The 21,351-nt window shown below is 38.6% G+C and overlaps 1 protein-coding gene across 2 annotated transcripts in view; it reads left to right on the top strand.

Moving 5' to 3' along the window:
• Positions 1-2,096: 2,096 nt before the first annotated feature.
• TOP2B (DNA topoisomerase II beta) overlaps positions 2,097-21,351 on the top strand; it is a 64,341-nt gene continuing 45,086 nt past the window's right edge. Inside the window, exons 1-4 of one of the 2 annotated variants that reach the window (XM_042956679.1) lie at positions 2,097-2,816; positions 16,376-16,531; positions 17,396-17,486; positions 19,292-19,355. In XM_042956679.1, the coding sequence (XP_042812613.1) occupies positions 2,754-2,816; positions 16,376-16,531; positions 17,396-17,486; positions 19,292-19,355 (374 nt within the window). In that variant the 5' untranslated portion in view covers positions 2,097-2,753. Of the gene's footprint in view, positions 2,817-16,360; positions 16,532-17,395; positions 17,487-19,291; positions 19,356-21,351 lie in introns of both variants that reach the window. The other variant, XM_042956678.1, reaches the window with a different exon arrangement.

Below are 21,351 nucleotides of genomic sequence, written 5' to 3'. Positions count from 1 at the left end.
TAGAACCCACGAACCTGAACCTGTGAGATCATGACTTGAGCCCAGTCGAAGTTGGATGCTTAATCGACTAAGCCACTTAAGCGCCACAGGGGCGGAGATATTTTTGATCTAGATACTTTCTCCCATTCCTCATGAATTTCTCTTTTAAGCTGTTGATTTGCATGTATATTCAACTACGTTTTTATTTGTGATTCTTTTAGGTAAGTCAGTTTCATAAAAATAAGACAAGTTATATTTACTACAGAGTCTTCATACTTAGCTAAAAGTCATGCGCGAGGCAAGTGAAAAGATAAACACGAATTTCCATTAATTAACCTATCTGACTTTTGAATATATTGTTTTGTTCATTTAAAGTCTGAGGTTGAAGAGCTTTGAAAACTGAAGTTTAAAAAAGGAGACGGTTGTATATTTTATAGCTTGGGTTCTACTTAATGCACGTATCTTTCTTAAAAAAACCTCACGACCTCTAAAATTATTTACCCCTTTCAAACTTATAAACTATATGTACTTTGAAGTGTAAAGTCACACTAAGCACAAGAGCAAAAATCCTCATCTTAACGAGGCACAAAGAGGCTCAGGCAAGTTAAATAACAAGGCACAAATACTTAGCTGGTCAGGTTCAGAGCCCAGATTAGCCCTGGTCGGTCTGATTTACAAGCTTGCACCTCAAGTTCAAGGTAAAGAAAGGTTTCACTGTTCTAAACCAAAGTCCCAAATATGCCAGAATTACATGGCCACTAGAGAGCTAATTAAGAAAAACTGTTTAAATTATTTCCATGTTCCAGAGTTCCCCACCTCTCTGGACTCAGCAGGCAGTTAAAATATGTGACCTGAGACATTTTTGTTTTCCCTTGAGAGGAAATGCACAGTTGGAAGAGAAGTTCACAAAAAATGCCTTTTCCACAAAGCAGCAATACGGCTTTTTATCTTTTAAAAAGCTCTCTTTTCACAGCTATTTGGTGGCACTTTATGCCCCCAAGTACTCATTTTAGTAATAGTTAACCCCCGTTTAGTCTATCTCACAAGCCAGATTATACATGATTTGAAATCAGGGGTCCTGTTTTTTATTTCGAACCCATCGCAGAGCCTGGCACGGGTTGGTAGGGTGTGCATCCAATCAATACTTGTTGAATGGAATTACATTGAAAAGCAGGGTGAGGTAGTGCCTTCTTCCCTCTGCCAGACTTTGGTGCGGCTATACGGGTAATTTTCTTTCTTAGAAAGCTTTAATGGGAATGAAATTATTCCTTAGTGTGCGTTTGAAAATTCCACTGAAAGCAGTTTAAAAAATTAAACATGCCCTCTTAGAGGTAGTTGGACAGATAAGAATGAAAAGTGACAGTGGCAAATCCGCATTGTTCGGCGGAGAGAGAAAGGTCAACAAAGAGTAGAAACAGAACCCTCAACCCACGCTGCATTCCTCCCCTGGAACGTTCTCTGTGCGTCTTATCATTCAAGTTCTTTAAATGCAGTTTCCTTGAAACTGACCGGATCCCTTTTGAGGGTGAGGGGAGGACAGGAGCGGAAGGGAAAGAGGTGGAGGAGGGGAAGGTCTGAGCAGAGGATTCTTCCGACAGCAGCGTCCACTCGGGGCCTTGGGGAGGCCGGGGTCACGGGGCCCTCCTTGCACCAGTGATCTACAACGTCTTGCCTGCGGTTTACAACCGCTCTTTAAAAATACTTTCCCTTTGGGACTGCCCTCGGCTTCTTCCTGCCAACCCCCCCCCCCCCCCCGCTTCTCTCCCTCCTCCCCCCACAGCGGCCCCAGGCAAAGAAATGCCTCGGCTTCGCCCGCCGATCTGAGAGTAAACAGCGCACTCGGAGGAGTACAATCGACCCGAGGCCAATTCGACCCTTTCCCTTTGCCGCCCTCAAACGACCCTTGACAGCAGCCCCCGCTCACCCCTCAAATGGAAAACCCACAGACACACACACAAACAAAAACCCCAAGTCTTCCCTTCGGTTGCTACCCGCAATGACGTTTCCCCCTCGGGTCCCGCCCCTCCGGGGGCTTGGAATTTTGGGATTGGCCGAGGGGTTGCGGCTAAAAGGCCCCGATTGGGCGCCGAGGCTCTGACTGACAGCGGGGCGGCCGCCGCTCCCTCCCGCCCTCACTGGTGTGCGAATGTGTGTGTGCGGTGTTATGCCGGACAAGAGGGAGGCGACCGCGACGGTGGTGGCTCTGTTTATTGTCCCTGTCGGTGTGTGGATGTGAGGAAGTCGGGGTGCAGCGCGGCCGACGAAGGCGGCCTTTGAGGCAGCGGCACCAGCGGCGGCGACTCCCGCAACCCCAGCGGCCGGCCTTCGCGGAGTGTGAGGAAGGACAAGGCGCCTTTGCGTCCCCGCCACGTCTGGACGCCCCGGGCTCCCCGGCTGCGCTCGCCGCGCGCACCTCCCGGCCTCGGCCCGGCTTGCTGCGGCGCCCGCGGGCGGGCGGGCGGGCGAGGAGGAAGCGCCGCGGCTCTGTCGCCGCCGGCCTCCTGCTTCCTCCTCCTCCACCTCTTCCTCAGCGGCGGCCCTAGGCCCGGGCGACGCGGCCGCCGCGCCTCGAGTTTGAGGGCGCCGGGCGGCGCGGCCTCCTCGGCGGGCTCGGCCGGGCGTCCGCCCCGGGTCTCGACGATGGGGCGCGGGGGGCGGCGCCGCTAGGAACACGACGAGCGGAGCGGTCGGTGCGGAGCAGCGGGGGCCGGCGGCCCGCAGGGAAGCGGGAGCGGCGGCCGCGGCCTCGGGGCCTGTGAGCGGAGGCACCCGCCATGGCCAAGGCGGGCGGCGGCGGCGGCGCGGGAGCCGGCGGCAACGGGGCACTGACCTGGGTGGTGAGTGGCGGGCGACGGAGGGCGGGGGTCCTGGCCGCGGCATTGTTCCCGGCCCGCGGCGGGGGAGGAATTCCGCCGGGCGGACCGGGGGTGGGGAGGAAGGGAAAAGAGAGGGAAATCCGGCGCCCCGGACGGGCGCCCCGTCGGGGCTTCTGCCGGCAGAACCCCCCGCTCCCCGCCCCTTTTCTTTCTTTACCTCTATGGAGGCTCCGCTGCTGGGGCTTACGTGCGCTTAAACTTAGGGGGACAGACCATGAATCTGGTAGGCAGCCCTCGCTTCATCTTTTTTTCCTCTTTCTCAAGACTCTTCCAGGTCAGTCAGGCATGAGATGATGGGTGTCTCTGTGGGTCAGCACTTTTATTAAACGTGGTTTGAGAAAATCCCGGAGAAAGGGGTGTGTGGGTGTGTGTGTGTGTGTGTCCGTCCTGGAAATGCAAATGCAACCATTTCTGATTCTCTGACCTCTCCGAGAAGAATGGGTTTGGTGGGGAATTCGTCTAAGGGAATTTACACTTGAGTTCAGAGTCTTCGTTCGATTGAAAGCGCATTCCGAATGGCTGTTTCCGCAGCAGCTAATATGCTGTAGGTCGTCCATCTGTCCGGGTGGGATTATTACAAGAGGCGTTCACCTGCGTCAGCGTCGCAGGTGAAGCGGGGTGGGGGCCGAGTGGAGAGTGCGGGAGAGGTGACCGAAGTGCTTAGCCCCGGAATTAAAGGATTTCGGCGCTCCGTTCCCGCTGGGAAGTAGTAGAGGAGGGAAGACCCAGAGAGATCCGATTCCCACGGCAGATCGATAATTCACCAGCATTTCACTTGCTCAGCATAGAGTTCAGAGCAGGGTCATTTCCTACACAAAAAAAGCGCAGCTCAGCCAACTGACTTGGTTTCCAGGAGAAACATTTAAAAAGCGTTACATTTTACAGGGACTTTCGATGCATTTTCCCTTTTTCAAAACACCCAAGGAAACTTTCATATTGGCATTTTTATTACCACTGCTTCATTTTCTCTTCACTTGGGCCAGGTTGAGGGGAGTTGAGTAGCAGTTCCGTGTTGGAAAGTATTCCTTGTAAAAAAAAAAAAAAAAAAAAAAAAAAGTATGTTACTGGTAGCAGAAAAACATTTTAACCACTTATGTTTGGGTGCCAGGGTGCTTTGCAAAGTGACTTGCCAGGCTTTTATTGTTGAGTTTTCCGAATTTTGTATGCTGCTCCAATAATGTAGTATGGTGAACAGATCAGAGCCGGGATAGATAACATGTGAGGTTATAAATTATTGGTCCGTGCGGTCCATTCTCGGAGGGGAGAATGCATAAATGCAAAACAATGATTTTTACAAATGGATGGCCCTTACCCCTGTTACTAAAATCAAACAACTTCTGAAAATTGAGTTAGCCAGATGGTTCTCATTCACTATTTGGAAGTGTCCAGGCCTGATTTGTGTTCCTGAGGACTTCTGATTCTGTAATGGTAAACATTTTGCTCCAAGATTGAATTGGTTGGCATTTGACATTTGATAGCGATATTTAATTTACTGGTATTTAACTTTGTAGATAACTAAATGACCGCTTTTTCTGTTAAGCTCAATAGGAAACTTATTTACATAAAAAATTTCATGAAACTTAGAGGGTCTCATTCAGTATCAGAAAATTCATTTGATAATTTTGATTTATTAAAGGTTTTTTTTTTTCATACAAAACTAATACAGTAAAAGTCACTTAATCTTTTACTTACAGATTGTATCCTCTTGTTGGATTAGAAGTTTATTGAAACGCTCATCACTCCGGAAGTCCGCTTTAAGATTTGATGCTTGCTTTAAATTTGTCAGGTTATATGACCACCTTTATGTCCATAATCAACATCATTGATCATAGACTAATTTTATGGGAGGCAATATAGTGAGGTGGTTATGAGGATGGATTTTGATGTCAAGTTGATGTAGATTCAGATCCTTTCTCCAACACATACTCCAAAAGGGACCTATCCTTTCTATGTCTGTTTTCTCATCTATAAAATAAGGTTGTATTGAGAATTAAATGACATAAACATAGGTAGCCAGTTCTGGGTTTAATAAATGGTTTTTGTTGTTGGTGGTGAAGTTCAAGAAATGTACACTCAGAATAATAAAGTTGCTTTTACATGAAATGCTTTTGAACCCGGGTGAAAGGAAATTATTCCTTTGAAAGAATTCAGGGATTTGTTTCAGTGGTCATCTATTTCTGAAGAGGGGTAACTTTGCCTGCTGTATTGAAACTGGTGTTATGTTGCCACCTGCTTGTGGGTAACAGGAAGAAATAAAAATGGAATTAGTCCCTGATAGCGTTCTTTTGGGAGGGGGATGGGTAATGCCATGTGTTGCTGGTATTAACTTCTATTGGGATGCTTGCCAGCATGTAGTATTAACATTGTCATTGCATGAAAGTTTACATTTTTTATAGGTATCTCTCATGACATATATTTTTAAATGTTTATTATTTTGAGAGACAGAGAGCGTGAGAGCAGGGAAGGGGCAGAGAGGGGCGGGAGGTGTGGGGGAGCGTGGGGAGAATCCCAAGCAGGTTCTGTTCTGCACTGTCTGCACGGAGCCCGATTTGGGACTCGATTTCCCAAACCATGAGTTCATGACCTGAGCCAAAATCAAGAGTCAGAAGCTCAACCGACTGACCCACGCAGGCGCGCCCTGAAAGTTTACATTTCAGTACCTGAAACCACAAAGCAGGGTGGTTTAAGACTGACATTAACTTCTCCTTATGATACTGTATTTGGTTTGTGCTTGATTTATAGCATTTTAAGCTAATTTTTTGAAATTAAAAAAAGTGAAAAATATAGTAGAACTATTTTGAGTTAACACTGACAACAGCTCTGAAGGCTTCCTGAACTAAGAAAAGTTTCTTGAATTAACCTTTAGTTTGTAAAGCTTTGATTAGTAGACCCTCTAGTCAATTTCGTTTTGTTATTTATCATTTGTAAGTGGTTGTAAAAACTTTTGTGGAAACATTAGAATATAGTTAATTACCATATGAATATTGATCTTTTTTTTCCTAGCAGTACTCTAATTTGGTAGATTAAAAGATATTATAATTAAAATATTAGCATATAAAAAAGTGGTGCCCAGAATAATATAAGAAGCCTTCTTCTATTTACCAAGTTTCAACGATTACCAACTCAAGGTTACCCAGTTTGCCCCTTTTCATTATTTTGAAGTAGAGCAAATCCTAGAATTATGTCACTTCATCTGTAAATATTTCAGTATTTGTCTCTAAAACATAAGTTTCTTTAAAAAATATATAAAACCACAACTAACATAGTGTTTTAAAAAGTAAAATTCAATGAGGAGTGCCTGGGTGGCTCAGTCAGTTAAGCATTGCATCCGACTTCGGCTCAGGTCACGATCTCACAGATCGTGAGTGGGGTGAGTGGAGCCCCACGTCCGGCTTTGCTGGCAGTTCAGAGCCTGGAGCCTGTTTTGGATTCTGTCTCCCTTTTTGCCCGCCCCCTCTCGTACTCTTATCTTTCAAAAATAAGTATTTAAAATTTTTAGAAAAGTAAAATTCAGTGAGAGACAAGGAATACTTTTTTTGTTTACTGTGAATATTTCTAATTCAGAAAACATGATTGTATTTTCAAATATTATTTAAAGATTTGTATTAAGAACCTTGCTTTAGGGGCACCTGGGTGGCTTAGTCGGTTGAGTGTCCATCTCTTGATTTCGGCTCAGATCCTGATCTCAAAGTTCATGAGTTCAGGCCCCATGTTGGGCTCTGCACTGACAGTGTGGAGCTTGCTTGGGATTCTCTCTCACTCTCTCTGTCTCTCAAAATAATAAACATTTAAAAATATATGTCATGAGAGATACCTATAAAAAATGTAAACTTTCATGCAATGACAATGTTAATACTACATGCTGGCAAGCATCCCAATAGAAGTTAATACCAGCAACACATGGCATTACCCATCTCCCTCCCAAAAGAAGGCTCTTGACCAGTCTAAATCTTAATTACTCTTCAAGACTAGCTCAGAGTCTCACCAGACTCTTATCCTCCAGTTTACACTCATCCTTTCCTGTTACTCTTATGGGTAAAAAAAAAAAAAAAAAAAGTATTTTTATATAACTTTCACACATAATTTTGCCTTTAACAATTAAGTTATAAACTCCCTAAAATCAGAGACCATGTGTTGTACTTATTTGTATCCTTTATAGTGTTCAGCAAAAAGCTGAATTCATAATCCAACCTCAGTTATTTTTTTTATTAAAAAAATTTTTTTTTAACATTTATTATTGAGAGACAGAGAGACACAGCATGAGCAGGGAAGGGGCAGAGAGAGGAGGAGACACAATGCGAAGCAGGCTTCAGGCTCTGAGCTGTCAGCACAGAGCCCGATGAGGGGCTCAGACTCACAAACTGCGAGATCATGACCTGAGCTGAAGTGGGACTCTCAACAGACTGAGCCACCCAGATGCCCCTAACCTCAGTTATTCTTAACAAATGGGGTAACTGACATACAACTTCCTCAAAAGTCTATCATTAGTAAGACAAGTGGTCAGGTAGCGATGTTAGATACATTGTCGAGTAACATAAAGCAGCACTTAGAAAATGTTATAATTGGTGCTAACTTTTCTGAATGGAAGTGAGTGTTTACCTGTAGTTTTAGATCTGTTCATTATTTCAGTGCCAGTAGTTGTATTTTACTAAGTACAGCTTTTAAAAACTAAGCCTCTTTTATAGTTTTTAAGAATAGGGCCCCCGTTAGAGAAAAGGTATGATGAGTTCATTATTTTCATTTGCAGAGAAAGAAATGGGCGTGGGGCTGGTTAGAGAATTAGGTAACAAACTATTAATCACCTGACTAAGGCAGAAGTGGGATTGAAACCAGGTTTATCTTTGTAACCATGATTTAATACAACCTCCCACTTTAAAAACATTAAAAACCAAAAAGCCTCATCTTTTATATCCTGATGTAACAGGATTAAAAAGTCTTCTGGGGTATACTTGTATCTCTTTCTACTAACCTTTCATTTACTTTCACACAAAAAGCTAGGGAATATGTTTCCTTTTTAGGGTATATGTATCTTGTGTAACAATGCTTTTTAAGAGAATGGGCTGTGAAATCAGATCACATAGTTTCATAATTCAGCTTCTTCAAGTACTAGTTTATTAGCTTTGGGAAAACACTTCTTCAGACTTCCATTTCCTCATCTATAGAAGGAGAATTATGATAAGGGTGTCTACTTTGTGGAGCTCTTTGAGGACTGATTGAGATTATCCATATATTCACATAATGCTGCCACATAATCTCTCAGATGTGTACACATGCATGCGTCTTTTTTTTCTTCAAGTCTATTGAAAAGAATTTTCATGTCTTTTGTCTCAGAGAAAGTATTCTTTTTTTTTAATATTGTGAAATAACAATAAGTCAGCATTCATCACCACACAGTTACAATTTTTTTTCTTTTGATTGGGATTTTTAAGATCAACTCTCTTAGCAACTTTTAAATATACAGCGCAGTATGATTAACTGTAGTCACATTGTTTTACATTACATTCCCAGGATTTCCTTATTTTATAACTGGAAGTTTGTACCTATAGGTCACCTTCTGCCATGTTGTTCCCTTCACCCTCCATATTCAGGGTTTTTGTTTTGCTTTGTTTTTAGATTCCAAATATAAGTAAGATCATACAGTATTTGTCTTTCTTTCTTTGATTTATTTCATTTAGCGTAATGCCTTCAAGGTTCATTCATGCCACAAATGGCAAAAGTTCCTTCTTTTTTTATGGATGGATGATATTCCTCTGTGTGTGTGTGTGTGTGTGTGTGTGCGTATGTATGTATGTATGTGCGTATGTACCACATTTTCTTTATCCATTTATCAATGGACGCTTAGGTGGCTCGTGTGTCTTGGCTATTGTAAATAATGCTGCAGTGAAAATGGGGGTGCATATATCTTTCCAAGTTAGTGTTTTTGTTTTCTTCAGATAAATGCCCAGAAGTGGAATTGCTGGATTCTATGGTAATTTTATTTCTAATTTTTAAAAATAATAATATTTTTAAATAATATTTTATTTAATATTTTATTAAATATTATTTAAAAATAATTATTATTTTTCATGTTTATCTATTTTTGGGAGAGAGCACAAGTGGGGGAGGGGCACAGAGAGAGGAGACAGAATCCAGAGCAGGCTCCCCACTGCTAGTGCAAAGCCTGACAGGGGGCTCGAACTCACGAACTATGAGATCATGACCTGAGCTGAAGTCAACCAACTGAGCCACCCAGGTGCCCCCTATTTGTAATTTTTTTTGGGAAACCTCATGCTGTTTTCCATGGTGGCTGCACCGATTTACATTCCTGCCGACAGTGCACTAAGGTTCCCTTTTCTCCACATCCTTGCTAACACTCCTTATTTCTTGTCTTTTTGATAATAGCCCTCCTGATAGGTGTGAGGTGGTATCTTATTGTGGTATTTATTTATTTATTTATTTATTTATTTATTTATTATTGTGGTTTTGATTTGCATTTCCCAAATAATTAGTGATGTTGCATGTTTTTTCATGTGTGTATTGGCCATCTATGTCTTTTTTGGAAAAATGTTTATTCAGGAAATCTGCCCATTTTTTTTTTTTGTTGGATTTTTTCTTGCTATTGAGTTGTACGAGTTCTTTATATAGTTTGGATATTAACCCCTTATCAGATTTATCATGTTTGGTAGGTTGCCTTTTTATTTTTTATGGTTTCCTTTGCTGTGCAGAAGCTTTTTTTTTTAAGTTTATTTCTGTATTTTGAGAGTGTGCGTGAGTGTGAATGGGGGAGGGGCAGAAAGAGAGAGAGAGTGTGAATCTGAAGCAGGCTGCATGCTCTCTTGAACTCACAAACTGAGATCATGACCTGAGCTGAAACCAGGAGTTGGACACGGAATGGGCCACTCAGGTGCCCCTGTGCAGAAGCTTTTTAGTGTGATGCAGTCTCGCTTATTTTTTGCTTTTGTTGCCTCTGCTTTTGGTGTCCATTAAAAAAATCATTGTCAAGACCCACATCAGGGAGCTTACATTGAAGTCTTTAATTCATTTTGAGTTCATTTTTGTGTATGGTATAAGATGGGGCTCCCATTCATTCATGCATGTGGCTGTCCAGTTTTCCCAGCACCATTTATTTATTGAAGAGACAATCCTTTCTTCCTTGTATATTATTCGCTCTTTTATTGTAAATTAATTGACCATGTATGTGTGGGTGTATTTCTGGGCTCTCTATGCTGTTCACTGATCTTTGTGTCTGTTTTTATGCCAATACCATACTGTTTTGATTATTATGGCTTTTAATATAGTTTGAAACTGTGGTGAGTGGGATGCCTCTAGGTCTTTTCTTCTTACTCAGGATTGCTTTGGCTATCCAGAGCCTTATGTGGTTCCATACACGTTTTAGGATTGTTTGTTCTGTTTCTCTGAAAAATGCTGTTGGAATTTTGATAGGGATTGCATTGAATCTGTAGACTGCTTTGTGTAGTATGGACTTTTTAAGAATATTCTATGAGCATAGAATATCTTTCCATTTTTTTGTGTCTTCAGTTTCTCTATCAATGTCTTAGTTTTCAGCGAATGGGTCTTTCACCTTTCTGGTTAAACTTATTCTGAAGTATTCTTTTTGATTCAGTTGTAAATGGGATTGTTAATTCCTCTTTCTGATAGTTTGTCATTGTACAGAAACACAAGAGAGTTATATATATATTGATTTTGTATCCTTCATCTTTCCTGAATTTGTTAATTTTAATAGTTTTTTGGTGGAGTCCTTAGATTTTTCTATATATATTGTCTGCAGATAGTGACAGTTTTACTTCTTCCTTTCCAATTTGGATGCCTTTTAGAGAAAGTGTATTTTTTATTTTCACAGTGGACATTTAAACATTCCTTATGATCTTAAGTATCCCTCACCTTCCATCTCTTTCCTTGTCCCTGGTTTGGGAGGGCATCTCTTGAGGAGCATAGATGGAAGACAAAGTGTTGGTTTTTGTTGTAGCATGGCCCTCTCTGTTACATAGGTGAAATATGAGTGAAAGGAACATCAAAGCGTGGCAGTCTTGAGGGAGAAAGGAAGGGGAGGAGATGTAACAAAAGGGTAATGTGAAGTCTAAGGGGGTCATTTATAGAAGACAGGAGAAAAGGCTTGTTGCCAAGGTTTTGCTAGCACCACTCTTGTTGGCTTGGTGATGGTGAGATTTTTTGTGCCGATTATGTGAATGACTGGCTCAGTTCCTTTTTAGCACCAACTGGCAAACCATCTCCTCTCCCCTCCTTGGCAGCAATTCATTCTCTCACAGAAAAACAGGAACTGTGGGTGATTGCCCCAAATTGCTATATCTCACGTGACAGCTCTGGAACTGTGTATGGAACAGTCTTTTTTTTTTTTCTTAAACAGAATGATCTTGGTACATACTCATTCTGAAATAAAAAATTTGTTTTATTGGAATGTTTTTCTTTCTCTTCTGGTGGTTGAGAAGTATTCTTGATAAAGGTTGAATCTTGGATAAGTGTTATATCTATATTCTTTCACTAGGAGTTAGCAATGTTGCAAAAGTGCTATACAATAATATTTTAATATCAATTACATGAATTATTTTGATGTTTTTGTTATAATTTAAAAATCCCCAACAATGCATTAATTTGGCAGCCAGCTTTTGAACTTCAGAAAAATGTGTAAACCACAAAGAGAATTAAAACGTTTTTAGATATGTGAAGGATATTTTCAGATGGGGTTATTTTACATTTTCATTGACTTTAGTTTTATGTGGAAATCAAAATGTTGCTCTGATTTCTTATATTCCATTGTAACTAGATGCTGGATTTATTACTATAAATAGCTCGGTATTTTGTCCACATAAACAAATTTAGACAGTAAAATAAATTACAAATAAACTTAAATTGTAAGTTTTCACTTTTATCAAACCTTAAAATTTATTTAGAATGTTTTTGGTAATTGATTATTTTTACCGGCATATTGTGAATTTTTATTTAATGTGGAGTACTTACTGCAATCACGATAGTACAAGGTATTTTACTACTATGAACATATAAGAATAAGAAAAGTTTAAATCATTTTTGAATCAAAAAACCCCCTTTTCAGTGTTTCAAATGAGCATAATTCAAAAACTTAAAGCAAATTAAGAAGATAGCGAAACAAGGACTTGAAAAGCAAAAGATGAATACAACAGCAACCACAACAAAAATTTAAAAATCAAACCTCTTTGCTAACATTTACCTGTCTCAGTTAAACAGGAGGATGAGGGGATTATTGCAACTCAATAAGGATTTTTCAGCCTCTCAAATAGTGCTAATCACACAAGAGATTCACTGGGAAAACTTGTAGATTTACAGGTAAACCACATAAGTTGTGAATGAAAACCCAACCATACTGACATTAATGTGGGAAGTTTAACACCTCTCCTCCCCAAATGAAACGAGCATAATTCTTTTAGCCTACAAGTGTCAAATATATATCAATCTTCTTTATCATTTGTGGGATTGAGTGTTTTTATAAATGTGTAGATATGGGTTTGCTGGTCTGTTTCTGTTTAAGCTAGTTTCGTGATCTCTTTTCTGAATATCGTCAGTAATAGTGTTAAAACTGAAGAACTACTTGGTAATTTCTTTCTTTCCTTTTCTTTTCTTTCTCTCTTAGCTAGAGATAGTGGTAATAACAGCTGGAGGGAAGATGATCAATAGATTTTTCTCATTTTACTTAGTTCTCAGGCCCAAGATGTTTGTACTTATACCTGTTCTAGGGATGGGATCATCCCATTGTGGTGGGGGGGAGGAGCGAGCAGTTGCTGTCTGTCCCGTCACCCCCAGATTTTGATTTTTAGTGACATGGACATTATTTAGGGGACAACTTTCTGCTAATAAACAGGACATTATTCCAGGTTTCTGTCAGAAAAACTTATAGACCTCTCAGGAGAGAACCTTCTCTTTCTGTTTGCTGTTAGTGAGCCAGCCATTTGTTGAGAATGGGAAAGTAAAAGACAAATCTGACCACAGTGTTAATTTCTATTTTCTATGCCAAGGCTGCCAATCTTATTTATTTTGGTTTTACTTTTTGCCTAGATTCTAGTGAGAAAGTTGGGAGTGTGGAGGTAATAGGTAGGTATTAACAGTGTCGCTAGAAAAAAGAAACCTTCAGTTTTATTCTAGCTTATTTACATTTTCACATACATGGGTTAATAAACTTTAAAAATACTTCTATTCATGTTCATTGTAGAAAACTAGAAAATGTGTATCAGAAAAAAAAATGAAAGGGGCACCTGGGTGGCTCAGGTCGGTTGAGCATCTGACTTCGGCTCAGGTCATGATCTCTTGGTCAGTGAGTTCAAGGCCCACATTGGGCTCTGTGCTGATAGCTCAGAGCCTGGAGCCTGCTTCGGATGCTGTGTCTCCCTCTCTTTCTGCCCCTCCCCACTCATGCTCTGTTTCTCTTGCTGTCAAAAATAAATAAACATAAAACATTAAAAAAAAAGAAAACTTATTTTTACTTTTCACAGATGATTTTGAATGATATTCTGTTGAGTGTATTTTATATTTTTTCCTATGCGTGTATAATGAGTAATTTTTTTTCTGATGATAATGGGCTCATATTTTTTATATACCTTTATAATTTTGTTCACTAAACAGTGTAGTTTTAATAAGCTACCCATTTAAAAATACTTGATTACTATCATTTTCACATAAAAGTTAAAGCAATAGTTTATATAGTCAAAACAAATAATTTTTGGTAAAGTTAACTAAAAATATTGACTCAATGAAATACTTAGGTTTAAAGTTTTAAATGCAAGTTTTAGAAATTGAGAGTTAATATTGAATTGTCGACAGATCTCAAAACACTTGTTTTATTATATTCTATAAATAATATGTGTTCTTTAAGGCCTTTCAATACTTAAAATTTTTTTTTAATGTTTATTTTTGAGAGAGAGAGGCAGACAGAGCATGAGCAGGGGAGGGGCAGAGAGAGAGGGAGGGTGTGTGTGTGTGTGTGTGTGTGTGTGTGTGTGTGTGTATGTATGAGCGTGTGAGTGGGGGTGGGGCAGAGAGAGAGAGGGAGGGTGTCTGTGTGTGTGTATGAGAGTGTAAATGGGGGTGGGGCAGAGAGAGAGAGAGGGAGGGTGTGTGTGTGGTGTGTGTGTGTATGAGCATGTGAGTGGGGTGGGGCAGAGAGAGAGGGAGGGTGTTTGTGGGGGGGTGGGGCAGAGAGAGAGAGGGAGGGTGTGTGTGTGTGTGTGTGTGTGTGTGTATGAGCATGTGAGTGGGGGTGGGGCAGAGAGAGAGAAAGGGAGGGAGGGAGAAAGAAAGAATCCCAAGCAAGCAGGCTTCACGCTGTCAGCGCAGAGCCTGATGTGGGGCTTGAACCCACAAACCGTGAGATCGTGACCTGAGCCAAAATCAGGAGTTGGACACTTAGCTGACTGAGCCACACAGGCACTTATCAACTTATTTTCTAACATTTATATATTATTCTGAGAGAAAATTACAGGTAGTATTTTAACAAAGCCAACTATGTTTCACTTGTTCTCTCATTTTTGAGACATTATCCTATCAAGAATGACAACTTTTGAACTTGATAGGGATCTGTTAGGTGCAAGCAAACATTCCTTATTGTCTCGTAATCCACTTGGGAGGAAGAAGGGATATGGGAAAAGTTGTTAATTCTTAAAGGAGTGCTGAAGGGCTTTACCCTTCTTTTACATACTTGTGTGTGTGCGCCCTTTTAGTTCAGTGTAACTGGTCAGGGCTAAATGTGGAAGCCCAAATTAGGTAGACCTGTCTTTGGTTTAGTCAAATCAAAGATGTTTTCTTTGTTGTGGGATTTGGAGTAGTAGCCTGGGATTAGAAAGCCTTTACTTGCATGGTTATTATAAGTTCCTAACCTTTATGCCAATGATTGCAAATAGTTCTAAGTTAATGCTCACTTTTATTCCATAGCATTTATTGCCTTTAAACACTTTCTAAAAGAGTGTGATCTTAGTCCTTACTATTCTGAGGACCCATTATAAAAAATCAATTCTGTTTTTACCTTTAGATTTGTTTCTATAAATTAATGAGCTATCTCATGAGAAGCCAGGATTAGAAATTTGGAGACTGTCTGGTATTTTTAAAATATAATTCATACTTCTGGCCAGTTCATCATCTAACTCTTGATAGAAATAGAATGTGAAGACTTTATGAAACAATTATTTTCTTTTATCCAAAGCTGTTGTTAATTGAGCAGTGTAATGTATAAATGAAAGAATGTATAAGAATATAGTTTAAAATATAGAAAATGAGTTATTTATAATACTTTATTTTGAAATATTATTAAGTATCTTTAATTTTATGTTAAATTTATGGCACTGGAAGATTTTAATTAATGTGTGAATTTCCATAGAGTTTGTATGTTACAATTCTTGTCCTGGTTTAGACTGCTCAGAGGTTCTGCATTTGATTTTTAAACATAAATTTCAAGACTATGTAATGACCTTTTTTCAAATGTTAACTTTAAAGATAATGGTATGTATGGGTGGTATGTATTCAGGTCCTATATGTAGGACCTGAATTGAAGTGACTTGTTCAAATGCATAAAAACAAAACAAAACCAAACCTCTTTTGTTGTTTGTCTTCTGACCGCTTCATTTCTACTAAATTCAAAGACCTGTGAAGATATCTCAATTTTCATTGTGTCTTATATGTGAATTATTTTTTGGTTGTAAAAAAATATGTCAGCATAACACCTTTCTTTTAGTGAGATGTCTTATTTGTCAACATTAGGGAATTCCAGAAGAAGCGTGTGTTCTCTGCTGCTATTAAGAAGACAGGGAAATCTCTAGACCTCGGGAATTGGATTAGGGATCCTTATGTACTGTAGGAATGGTTAGGATTAAGATCACCAACCTCTGTCTCTTTGGAATTGGCATAGAAACTAGAATCATGGGATGCCTCAGTAATGAGGTACCTAGCACTGATATGTAAGGAATTATTGGCATGACCTCTAAAAAGTGTGAAATTTGAGATTTCATAAACCATGCTTAGTATTTTCAGCAATATCAGTGCATATTAATTAACTACATAGGTTACTGTTTTGTGTAGGTTACTTTTGCCTACTCTTGACTATAATTTTCAGTAGCTCAATGGCAAGGCGTTGGTATGTGGAAGATTGGGGACTCCTGCAGCTAGTCAGATTTAGTCATTGTGAACCTATAACCTGACCAGAACTCCCGTTCCTTCGAAAGTTTTTGAGGACTGTAAGAATTATCTTGAAAACTTAGAGAATTGGGAAATATTTATATTTGTGGATTATATAGGTGTAGGCATGTGACTTTACCTACTTTTTGGGCTAAGTCAAAACTGCAGTTTTACACTGTACTAAAAAGAACTGGACTGTCAGGAAATAGACCTGTGTTCTCTTAAAGGCTTAAAAATCAGTGAGCCTGAGAGATAATATGATAATTAAAAAGAAAGCCTATGTCTTGTGTCCATATACATTTTAGTTTACCCCTTGGTAGGTTATTTAAATTTGATTTTTTGGTTAATTTTAGACTCTTTTTGATCAGAACAATGCTGCAAAAAAAGAAGAGTCAGAAACTGCAAACAAAAATGATTCTTCAAAGAAGTTGTCTGTTGAGAGAGTGTATCAGAAAAAGACACAACTTGAACATATTCTCCTTCGTCCTGATACGTATATTGGGTCAGTGGAGCCATTGACACAGGTAATTATTTGTTAGATTTTGAGATTAGGAGATGTATATCTGTTCTACTTAATAAAATTTTTGTGATTATATGCTTAGTACATAATTTCATGTCTTTGTGGTCATATGTAAAGTAGAGAGAGAGATTTAAGGTAGGTAGAAATGTCTTCATTTCCTGCTGAAGATAAAAAAACTAGGAGATAAAAACTATTAGAGGTCAGGAGTATAGAGTAAAATGGTAGCGTGTGAACCTTTTAAAAATTCTTAAGTTTATGCTGTGGTTTGCTTCAAATTGTAGAATTTATATATATATACACTAATGACCCTTTGATGCTTACTATGAACTTGGCTTGCACATATTATCTTATCTGATTCTAACAATTTTGGGATGTAGGTACTGTTACCCCCTTTTTATAGACAAGGAAACTGAAGTTTAAATAAATGTAAATAACTTGCTCAGATCTCTCAGCCAATAAGAGCTGGGATTCAAAGCTAAGTCTCTGAAGTCATGCTGTATTCATATTATTTTAATCTGTGCTCTTTATAGAAAAATCTAAAACATGAAGTAAAATATGTATATATTTTTGTGTTTTTTTCCTATTTTACTTAAATATTGTTTCTAAGAATTCTTGGTGCCTTATATTAATAAACTGACTTTATGTGTAAGAATACAGACTCAATACAAAATGAATAATTTATCCATTTTGAAACTTTTGAAATTGGATATGAATGTCGTGAAGATGATTGGAACTGAAGTAGTGTGTTTTTACTTTGAAAGTCTAAGTATTAACAGAGGAAATGACAGATGTGGGTTTATACTATGTAAAATTGATGTTAAATGCTTTTTTACCCAATAATTCCTTTTGAATTTTTCTCGTAATGCAGCTAATGTGGGTATATGATGAAGATGTAGGAATGAATTGCAGAGAGGTTACCTTTGTGCCAGGTTTATACAAGATCTTTGATGAAATTTTGGGTGAGTACTTGCTTAAGATTTAATGCATTTGTGTCCATTGATGTGTATATATATACATCAATATGTAAATAAAGCTGGACTTACAGTATAAATTTTCTTTTAAAAAAATTGTTTTTTAATTTTTTTAACATTTTTTATTTATTTTTGAGACAGAGAGAGACAGAGCATGAATGGGGGAGGGGCAGAGAGAGAGGGAGACACAGAATTGGAAGCAGGCTCCAGGCTCTGAGCCATCAGCCCAGAGCCCGACGCAGGGCTCGAACTCACAGACTGTGAGATCGTGACCTGAGCCGAAGTCGGACGCTTAACCGACTGAGCCACCCAGGCGCTCCTACAGTATAAATTTTAAAGGCATATCTTGGGCTTATGTGCTGAATATAATGTTCTTCAGAAAATTTATGTCACTTGCTGTAATATTTTCATATTTGTGCACATATCTTTGAATTTATTTATAAAATGAATTTGTTGTATTTGATCAGTAATCCAAAGTTGGTTTGTATCTTGTATGTGTAGTCATTGCAGGTTGTGTGTGCATCCCTTTTACCTAGGGGGGCATGTTAAAAATATAGATTACAGGACCTGAACCTTGAAGATTTAGTGAGTTTGCAGTGAGACATGTAAAATTGTGGTTTTTACCAACAGATCAGTCATTTCTGTTGGGCAGAAGCAATCATTGTTCTGAATGATCTCTGTTTTTTTTCCAAATCATAGGATTAATTAAATCAATGAAATGTGGATGCTCATTTGATTGCTAGGGAATGCTTGCACATTAGAAATATTTTTAGTCAAGGACTTTCTAGAGCCTCTGGGCTCTGCTACCTCATCAGCCACTTGAGATTTCCTCGACAGCTGGGTTATGTGGGTCTCTCTGAGCTTCCTCCAGCTTTCCTCCTTTGGGGAAAGAGTAGGGGAGTAAACCTGATTACTTGCATTTTATACCTTTCACTCTTGCTTCCCAGCTATCCACTCACTTTTACTTTTATGTTACATAGTGTTTACCAGGAACATAGTCGTTCTGTGACTGAAGTTAAATTTGACAGCTAGCTTGCGTTCACATTTGTGTAGTCATGTGTCTAACCACAGCAGTGGTTAATATATGAAAATATATTATTATAGTACATAAGATTTAGTTTTGATTTCTAAGGATGCTGAAGACGTTGCCTTTTTTTTTTGTTTTAAATTTTTTTTTAAAGTTTATTTATTTTTGAGACAGAGAGAGACAGAGCATGAACGGGGGAGGGTCAGAGAGAGAGGGAGACACAGAATCGGAAGCAGGCTCCAGGCTCTGAGCCATCAGCCCAGAGCCCGACGCGGGGCTCGAACTCACGGACCGCGAGATCATGACCTGAGCCGAAGTCGTACGCTCAACCGACTGAGCCACCCAGGCGCCCCAGACGTTGCCTTTTTAATGAAAAAATAATTTATTTTATCTCAACCTGTCTATAAAACCACTAGTTTATTGAAGGATATCAAGAGAAAGATACAGTATAATTAAATTCAAATTTTTTTCTTTTGGGCCTCACCTGGATTAAGGGGGTTATAGCCTGCAGATGTTTGTTTTTAATTATTTTTATATATCACAAAATCTACCCTTCCCCTACCCCTTGTTTGTAGTAGATAACACAATAGTAGTTTAGTGTGATATAAAATTTAAGAATATTATTTGGAAAATAAAGTTTTATATTAGAAATTAGTAATAATTTTCATTAACTATTACTATCTGTAAATATTTATATCAAGTTGGGATGCACATGAAGTTGTGTCATGTATTTATTTTATTACTCATCACAATATTTAATTTGTAGTTAATGCAGCTGACAATAAACAGAGGGATAAGAATATGACCTGTATTAAAGTTTCTATTGATCCGTAAGTATATTTCAAGTTTAATTTTTTATGCTAAATTGTTTTATTCTGATAGCCCCCAGCTTTTGAATACTCTTCAAATACTGTATACAATTAGTACTCCTAAAGTTTCCCTGTTGCATGAGACATTGTTATTTTTGCCCCTTTTAGCCGTAATATAGTATACTTTTATAGTTTTCTCTCTCATTCATGATGTTTTATTCCAAAGCACTTCCTTATGGGAACACTTGGAAACCATTTTTCTCTCTCTTTAGTGCTGCGGCTATTGTTTCAGGTGATACAGTGGTCACTTGAGGTTTCCTTTTTTGTCTTGGCTTTAGGAGTCAAGGCTAAGGGCTATTGCTAGTACTCTTCCAATTATATTATGGGTAAAATTTATTTTTTATGACCAGTATTTGGACTTTTCCATTATTTATAACATCATTTGTAAATTAGGAACTGCTGGTATTATAGAATATATACCAGGTGTTCAGCTAATTAGATCTCGCTATGGTGATTTGTTTTGGAGAATTGAAAGGGAGTGAAAATAATACAGTTTTAAGATAGAAATATTACTGTTACATTTATCCTGTTTTTGCCAGCATGCTTTTGTAAAATATTGCATTACTTATATCATTTATAATCTTATTAGTAATTTCGAATGATGTTACGGTTTTTCTCTAATGTGAACATTTAATAATTCAGGTTTAGTCTTACTGTCACTAATCTAATTTTAGATGGTATGGTTACGATTCATGTATATATGTATATAAAACAGTATCTTATATGAAAATATTACTGCATAACTGTGCTGTTAAAGTTCTAGATTTTTCTTTTTCTTTCCATTTTTTCCCCCCTTTGGATCCTTTCTGTAACAAATACATTCTTGAGGATTTACGTGGTAAAGTGCATAGGACCCTTATAAATTGTAATTTATGCAGAGTTTAAAATAGTTTCAATGAAATTTTAGCTTCAAGATTACTTTTTTTCTATATTTAGGAAATTATCAGTTAAGAACAGTATCATTTAATGTGCTTTAGGAGAGCTAGCTAGTGAGGAGTAATAGATGTTGAATGTTAGATAACATTAAGCTTTTTAAAGTTCAGAGTGTAAAGATTTTTACTGAAAACTAAGGAAGAAGGGGCTCTTTCTTAAATACATTCTTGATGAACATGATTACAGCTGTTTGGTTCTTTTATCTTAATTGTTTTGGCCACATTAATCCAACAACATGGACTTAAAACAGCTTACACAGGATCCCGTCATAACAAAGTGATGAAGAACTGAGCTATAAAACAACGCTGTAGACTGAATAGTGGCTCTTGGTGGAGTGCTTTACCTTTAAATTTATTATAGATTCTGGACAAAGTAGTTCTATGTAACTAGTGCCTTTAGTGATCTTTTTCCCTTTTCATTTTTTTTTTTAACTTTTGAAAAAAATTTTTGAAAAAAAATTTTTTAAATATTTGAAAGACAGAGTGCGAGCTGGGGAGGGGGAGGAGCAGAGAGAGAGGGAAACACATAATCTGAAGCAGGCTTCAGGCTCTGGGCTGTAGGCACAGAGCCTGACACGGGGCTCGAACTTATGAGCCAGGAGATCATGACCTGAGCTGAAGTCAGATGCTCAACTGCCTGTGATACCCAGGCGCCCTTAAAGAAGTTATTAAAAGCAGAATTGAAATGGGAAACTGCTATTCTGCTATTTATTTCATTGACCCAGTGTTCTCTGCTGTTCATTTTTGATATCCTCTGAGTTTCATTCTTTTTAACATTTTTGTATAGCAGATTTAAAATTTTCTTTGTGCACATGTGTACATGAACTCTTTGTAAAGGAGAGGTTAAATTTTGATAGTTAATGGGTTAAGTGTGGATAGCTTAGTTCTTATTCTTTCTTTTTCAATAGTACTCTAATGTGGAGGTAAAGTTTAAATAACAGCCATGGTTGTAAAAGGCATAAGAATATATTAGCAGGGGGTGCTGTCCATAATTTGGGCAGCTTTGCTAGAATTTGGAGCAACTG

This window comes from Panthera tigris, chromosome C2 (assembly GCF_018350195.1).
Source record: "Panthera tigris isolate Pti1 chromosome C2, P.tigris_Pti1_mat1.1, whole genome shotgun sequence".
Classification (NCBI taxonomy): Eukaryota; Metazoa; Chordata; class Mammalia; order Carnivora; family Felidae; genus Panthera; species Panthera tigris.
Note: the sequence above shows the minus strand (reverse complement) of the source record. Positions and strands in the feature narration are given on the sequence as shown.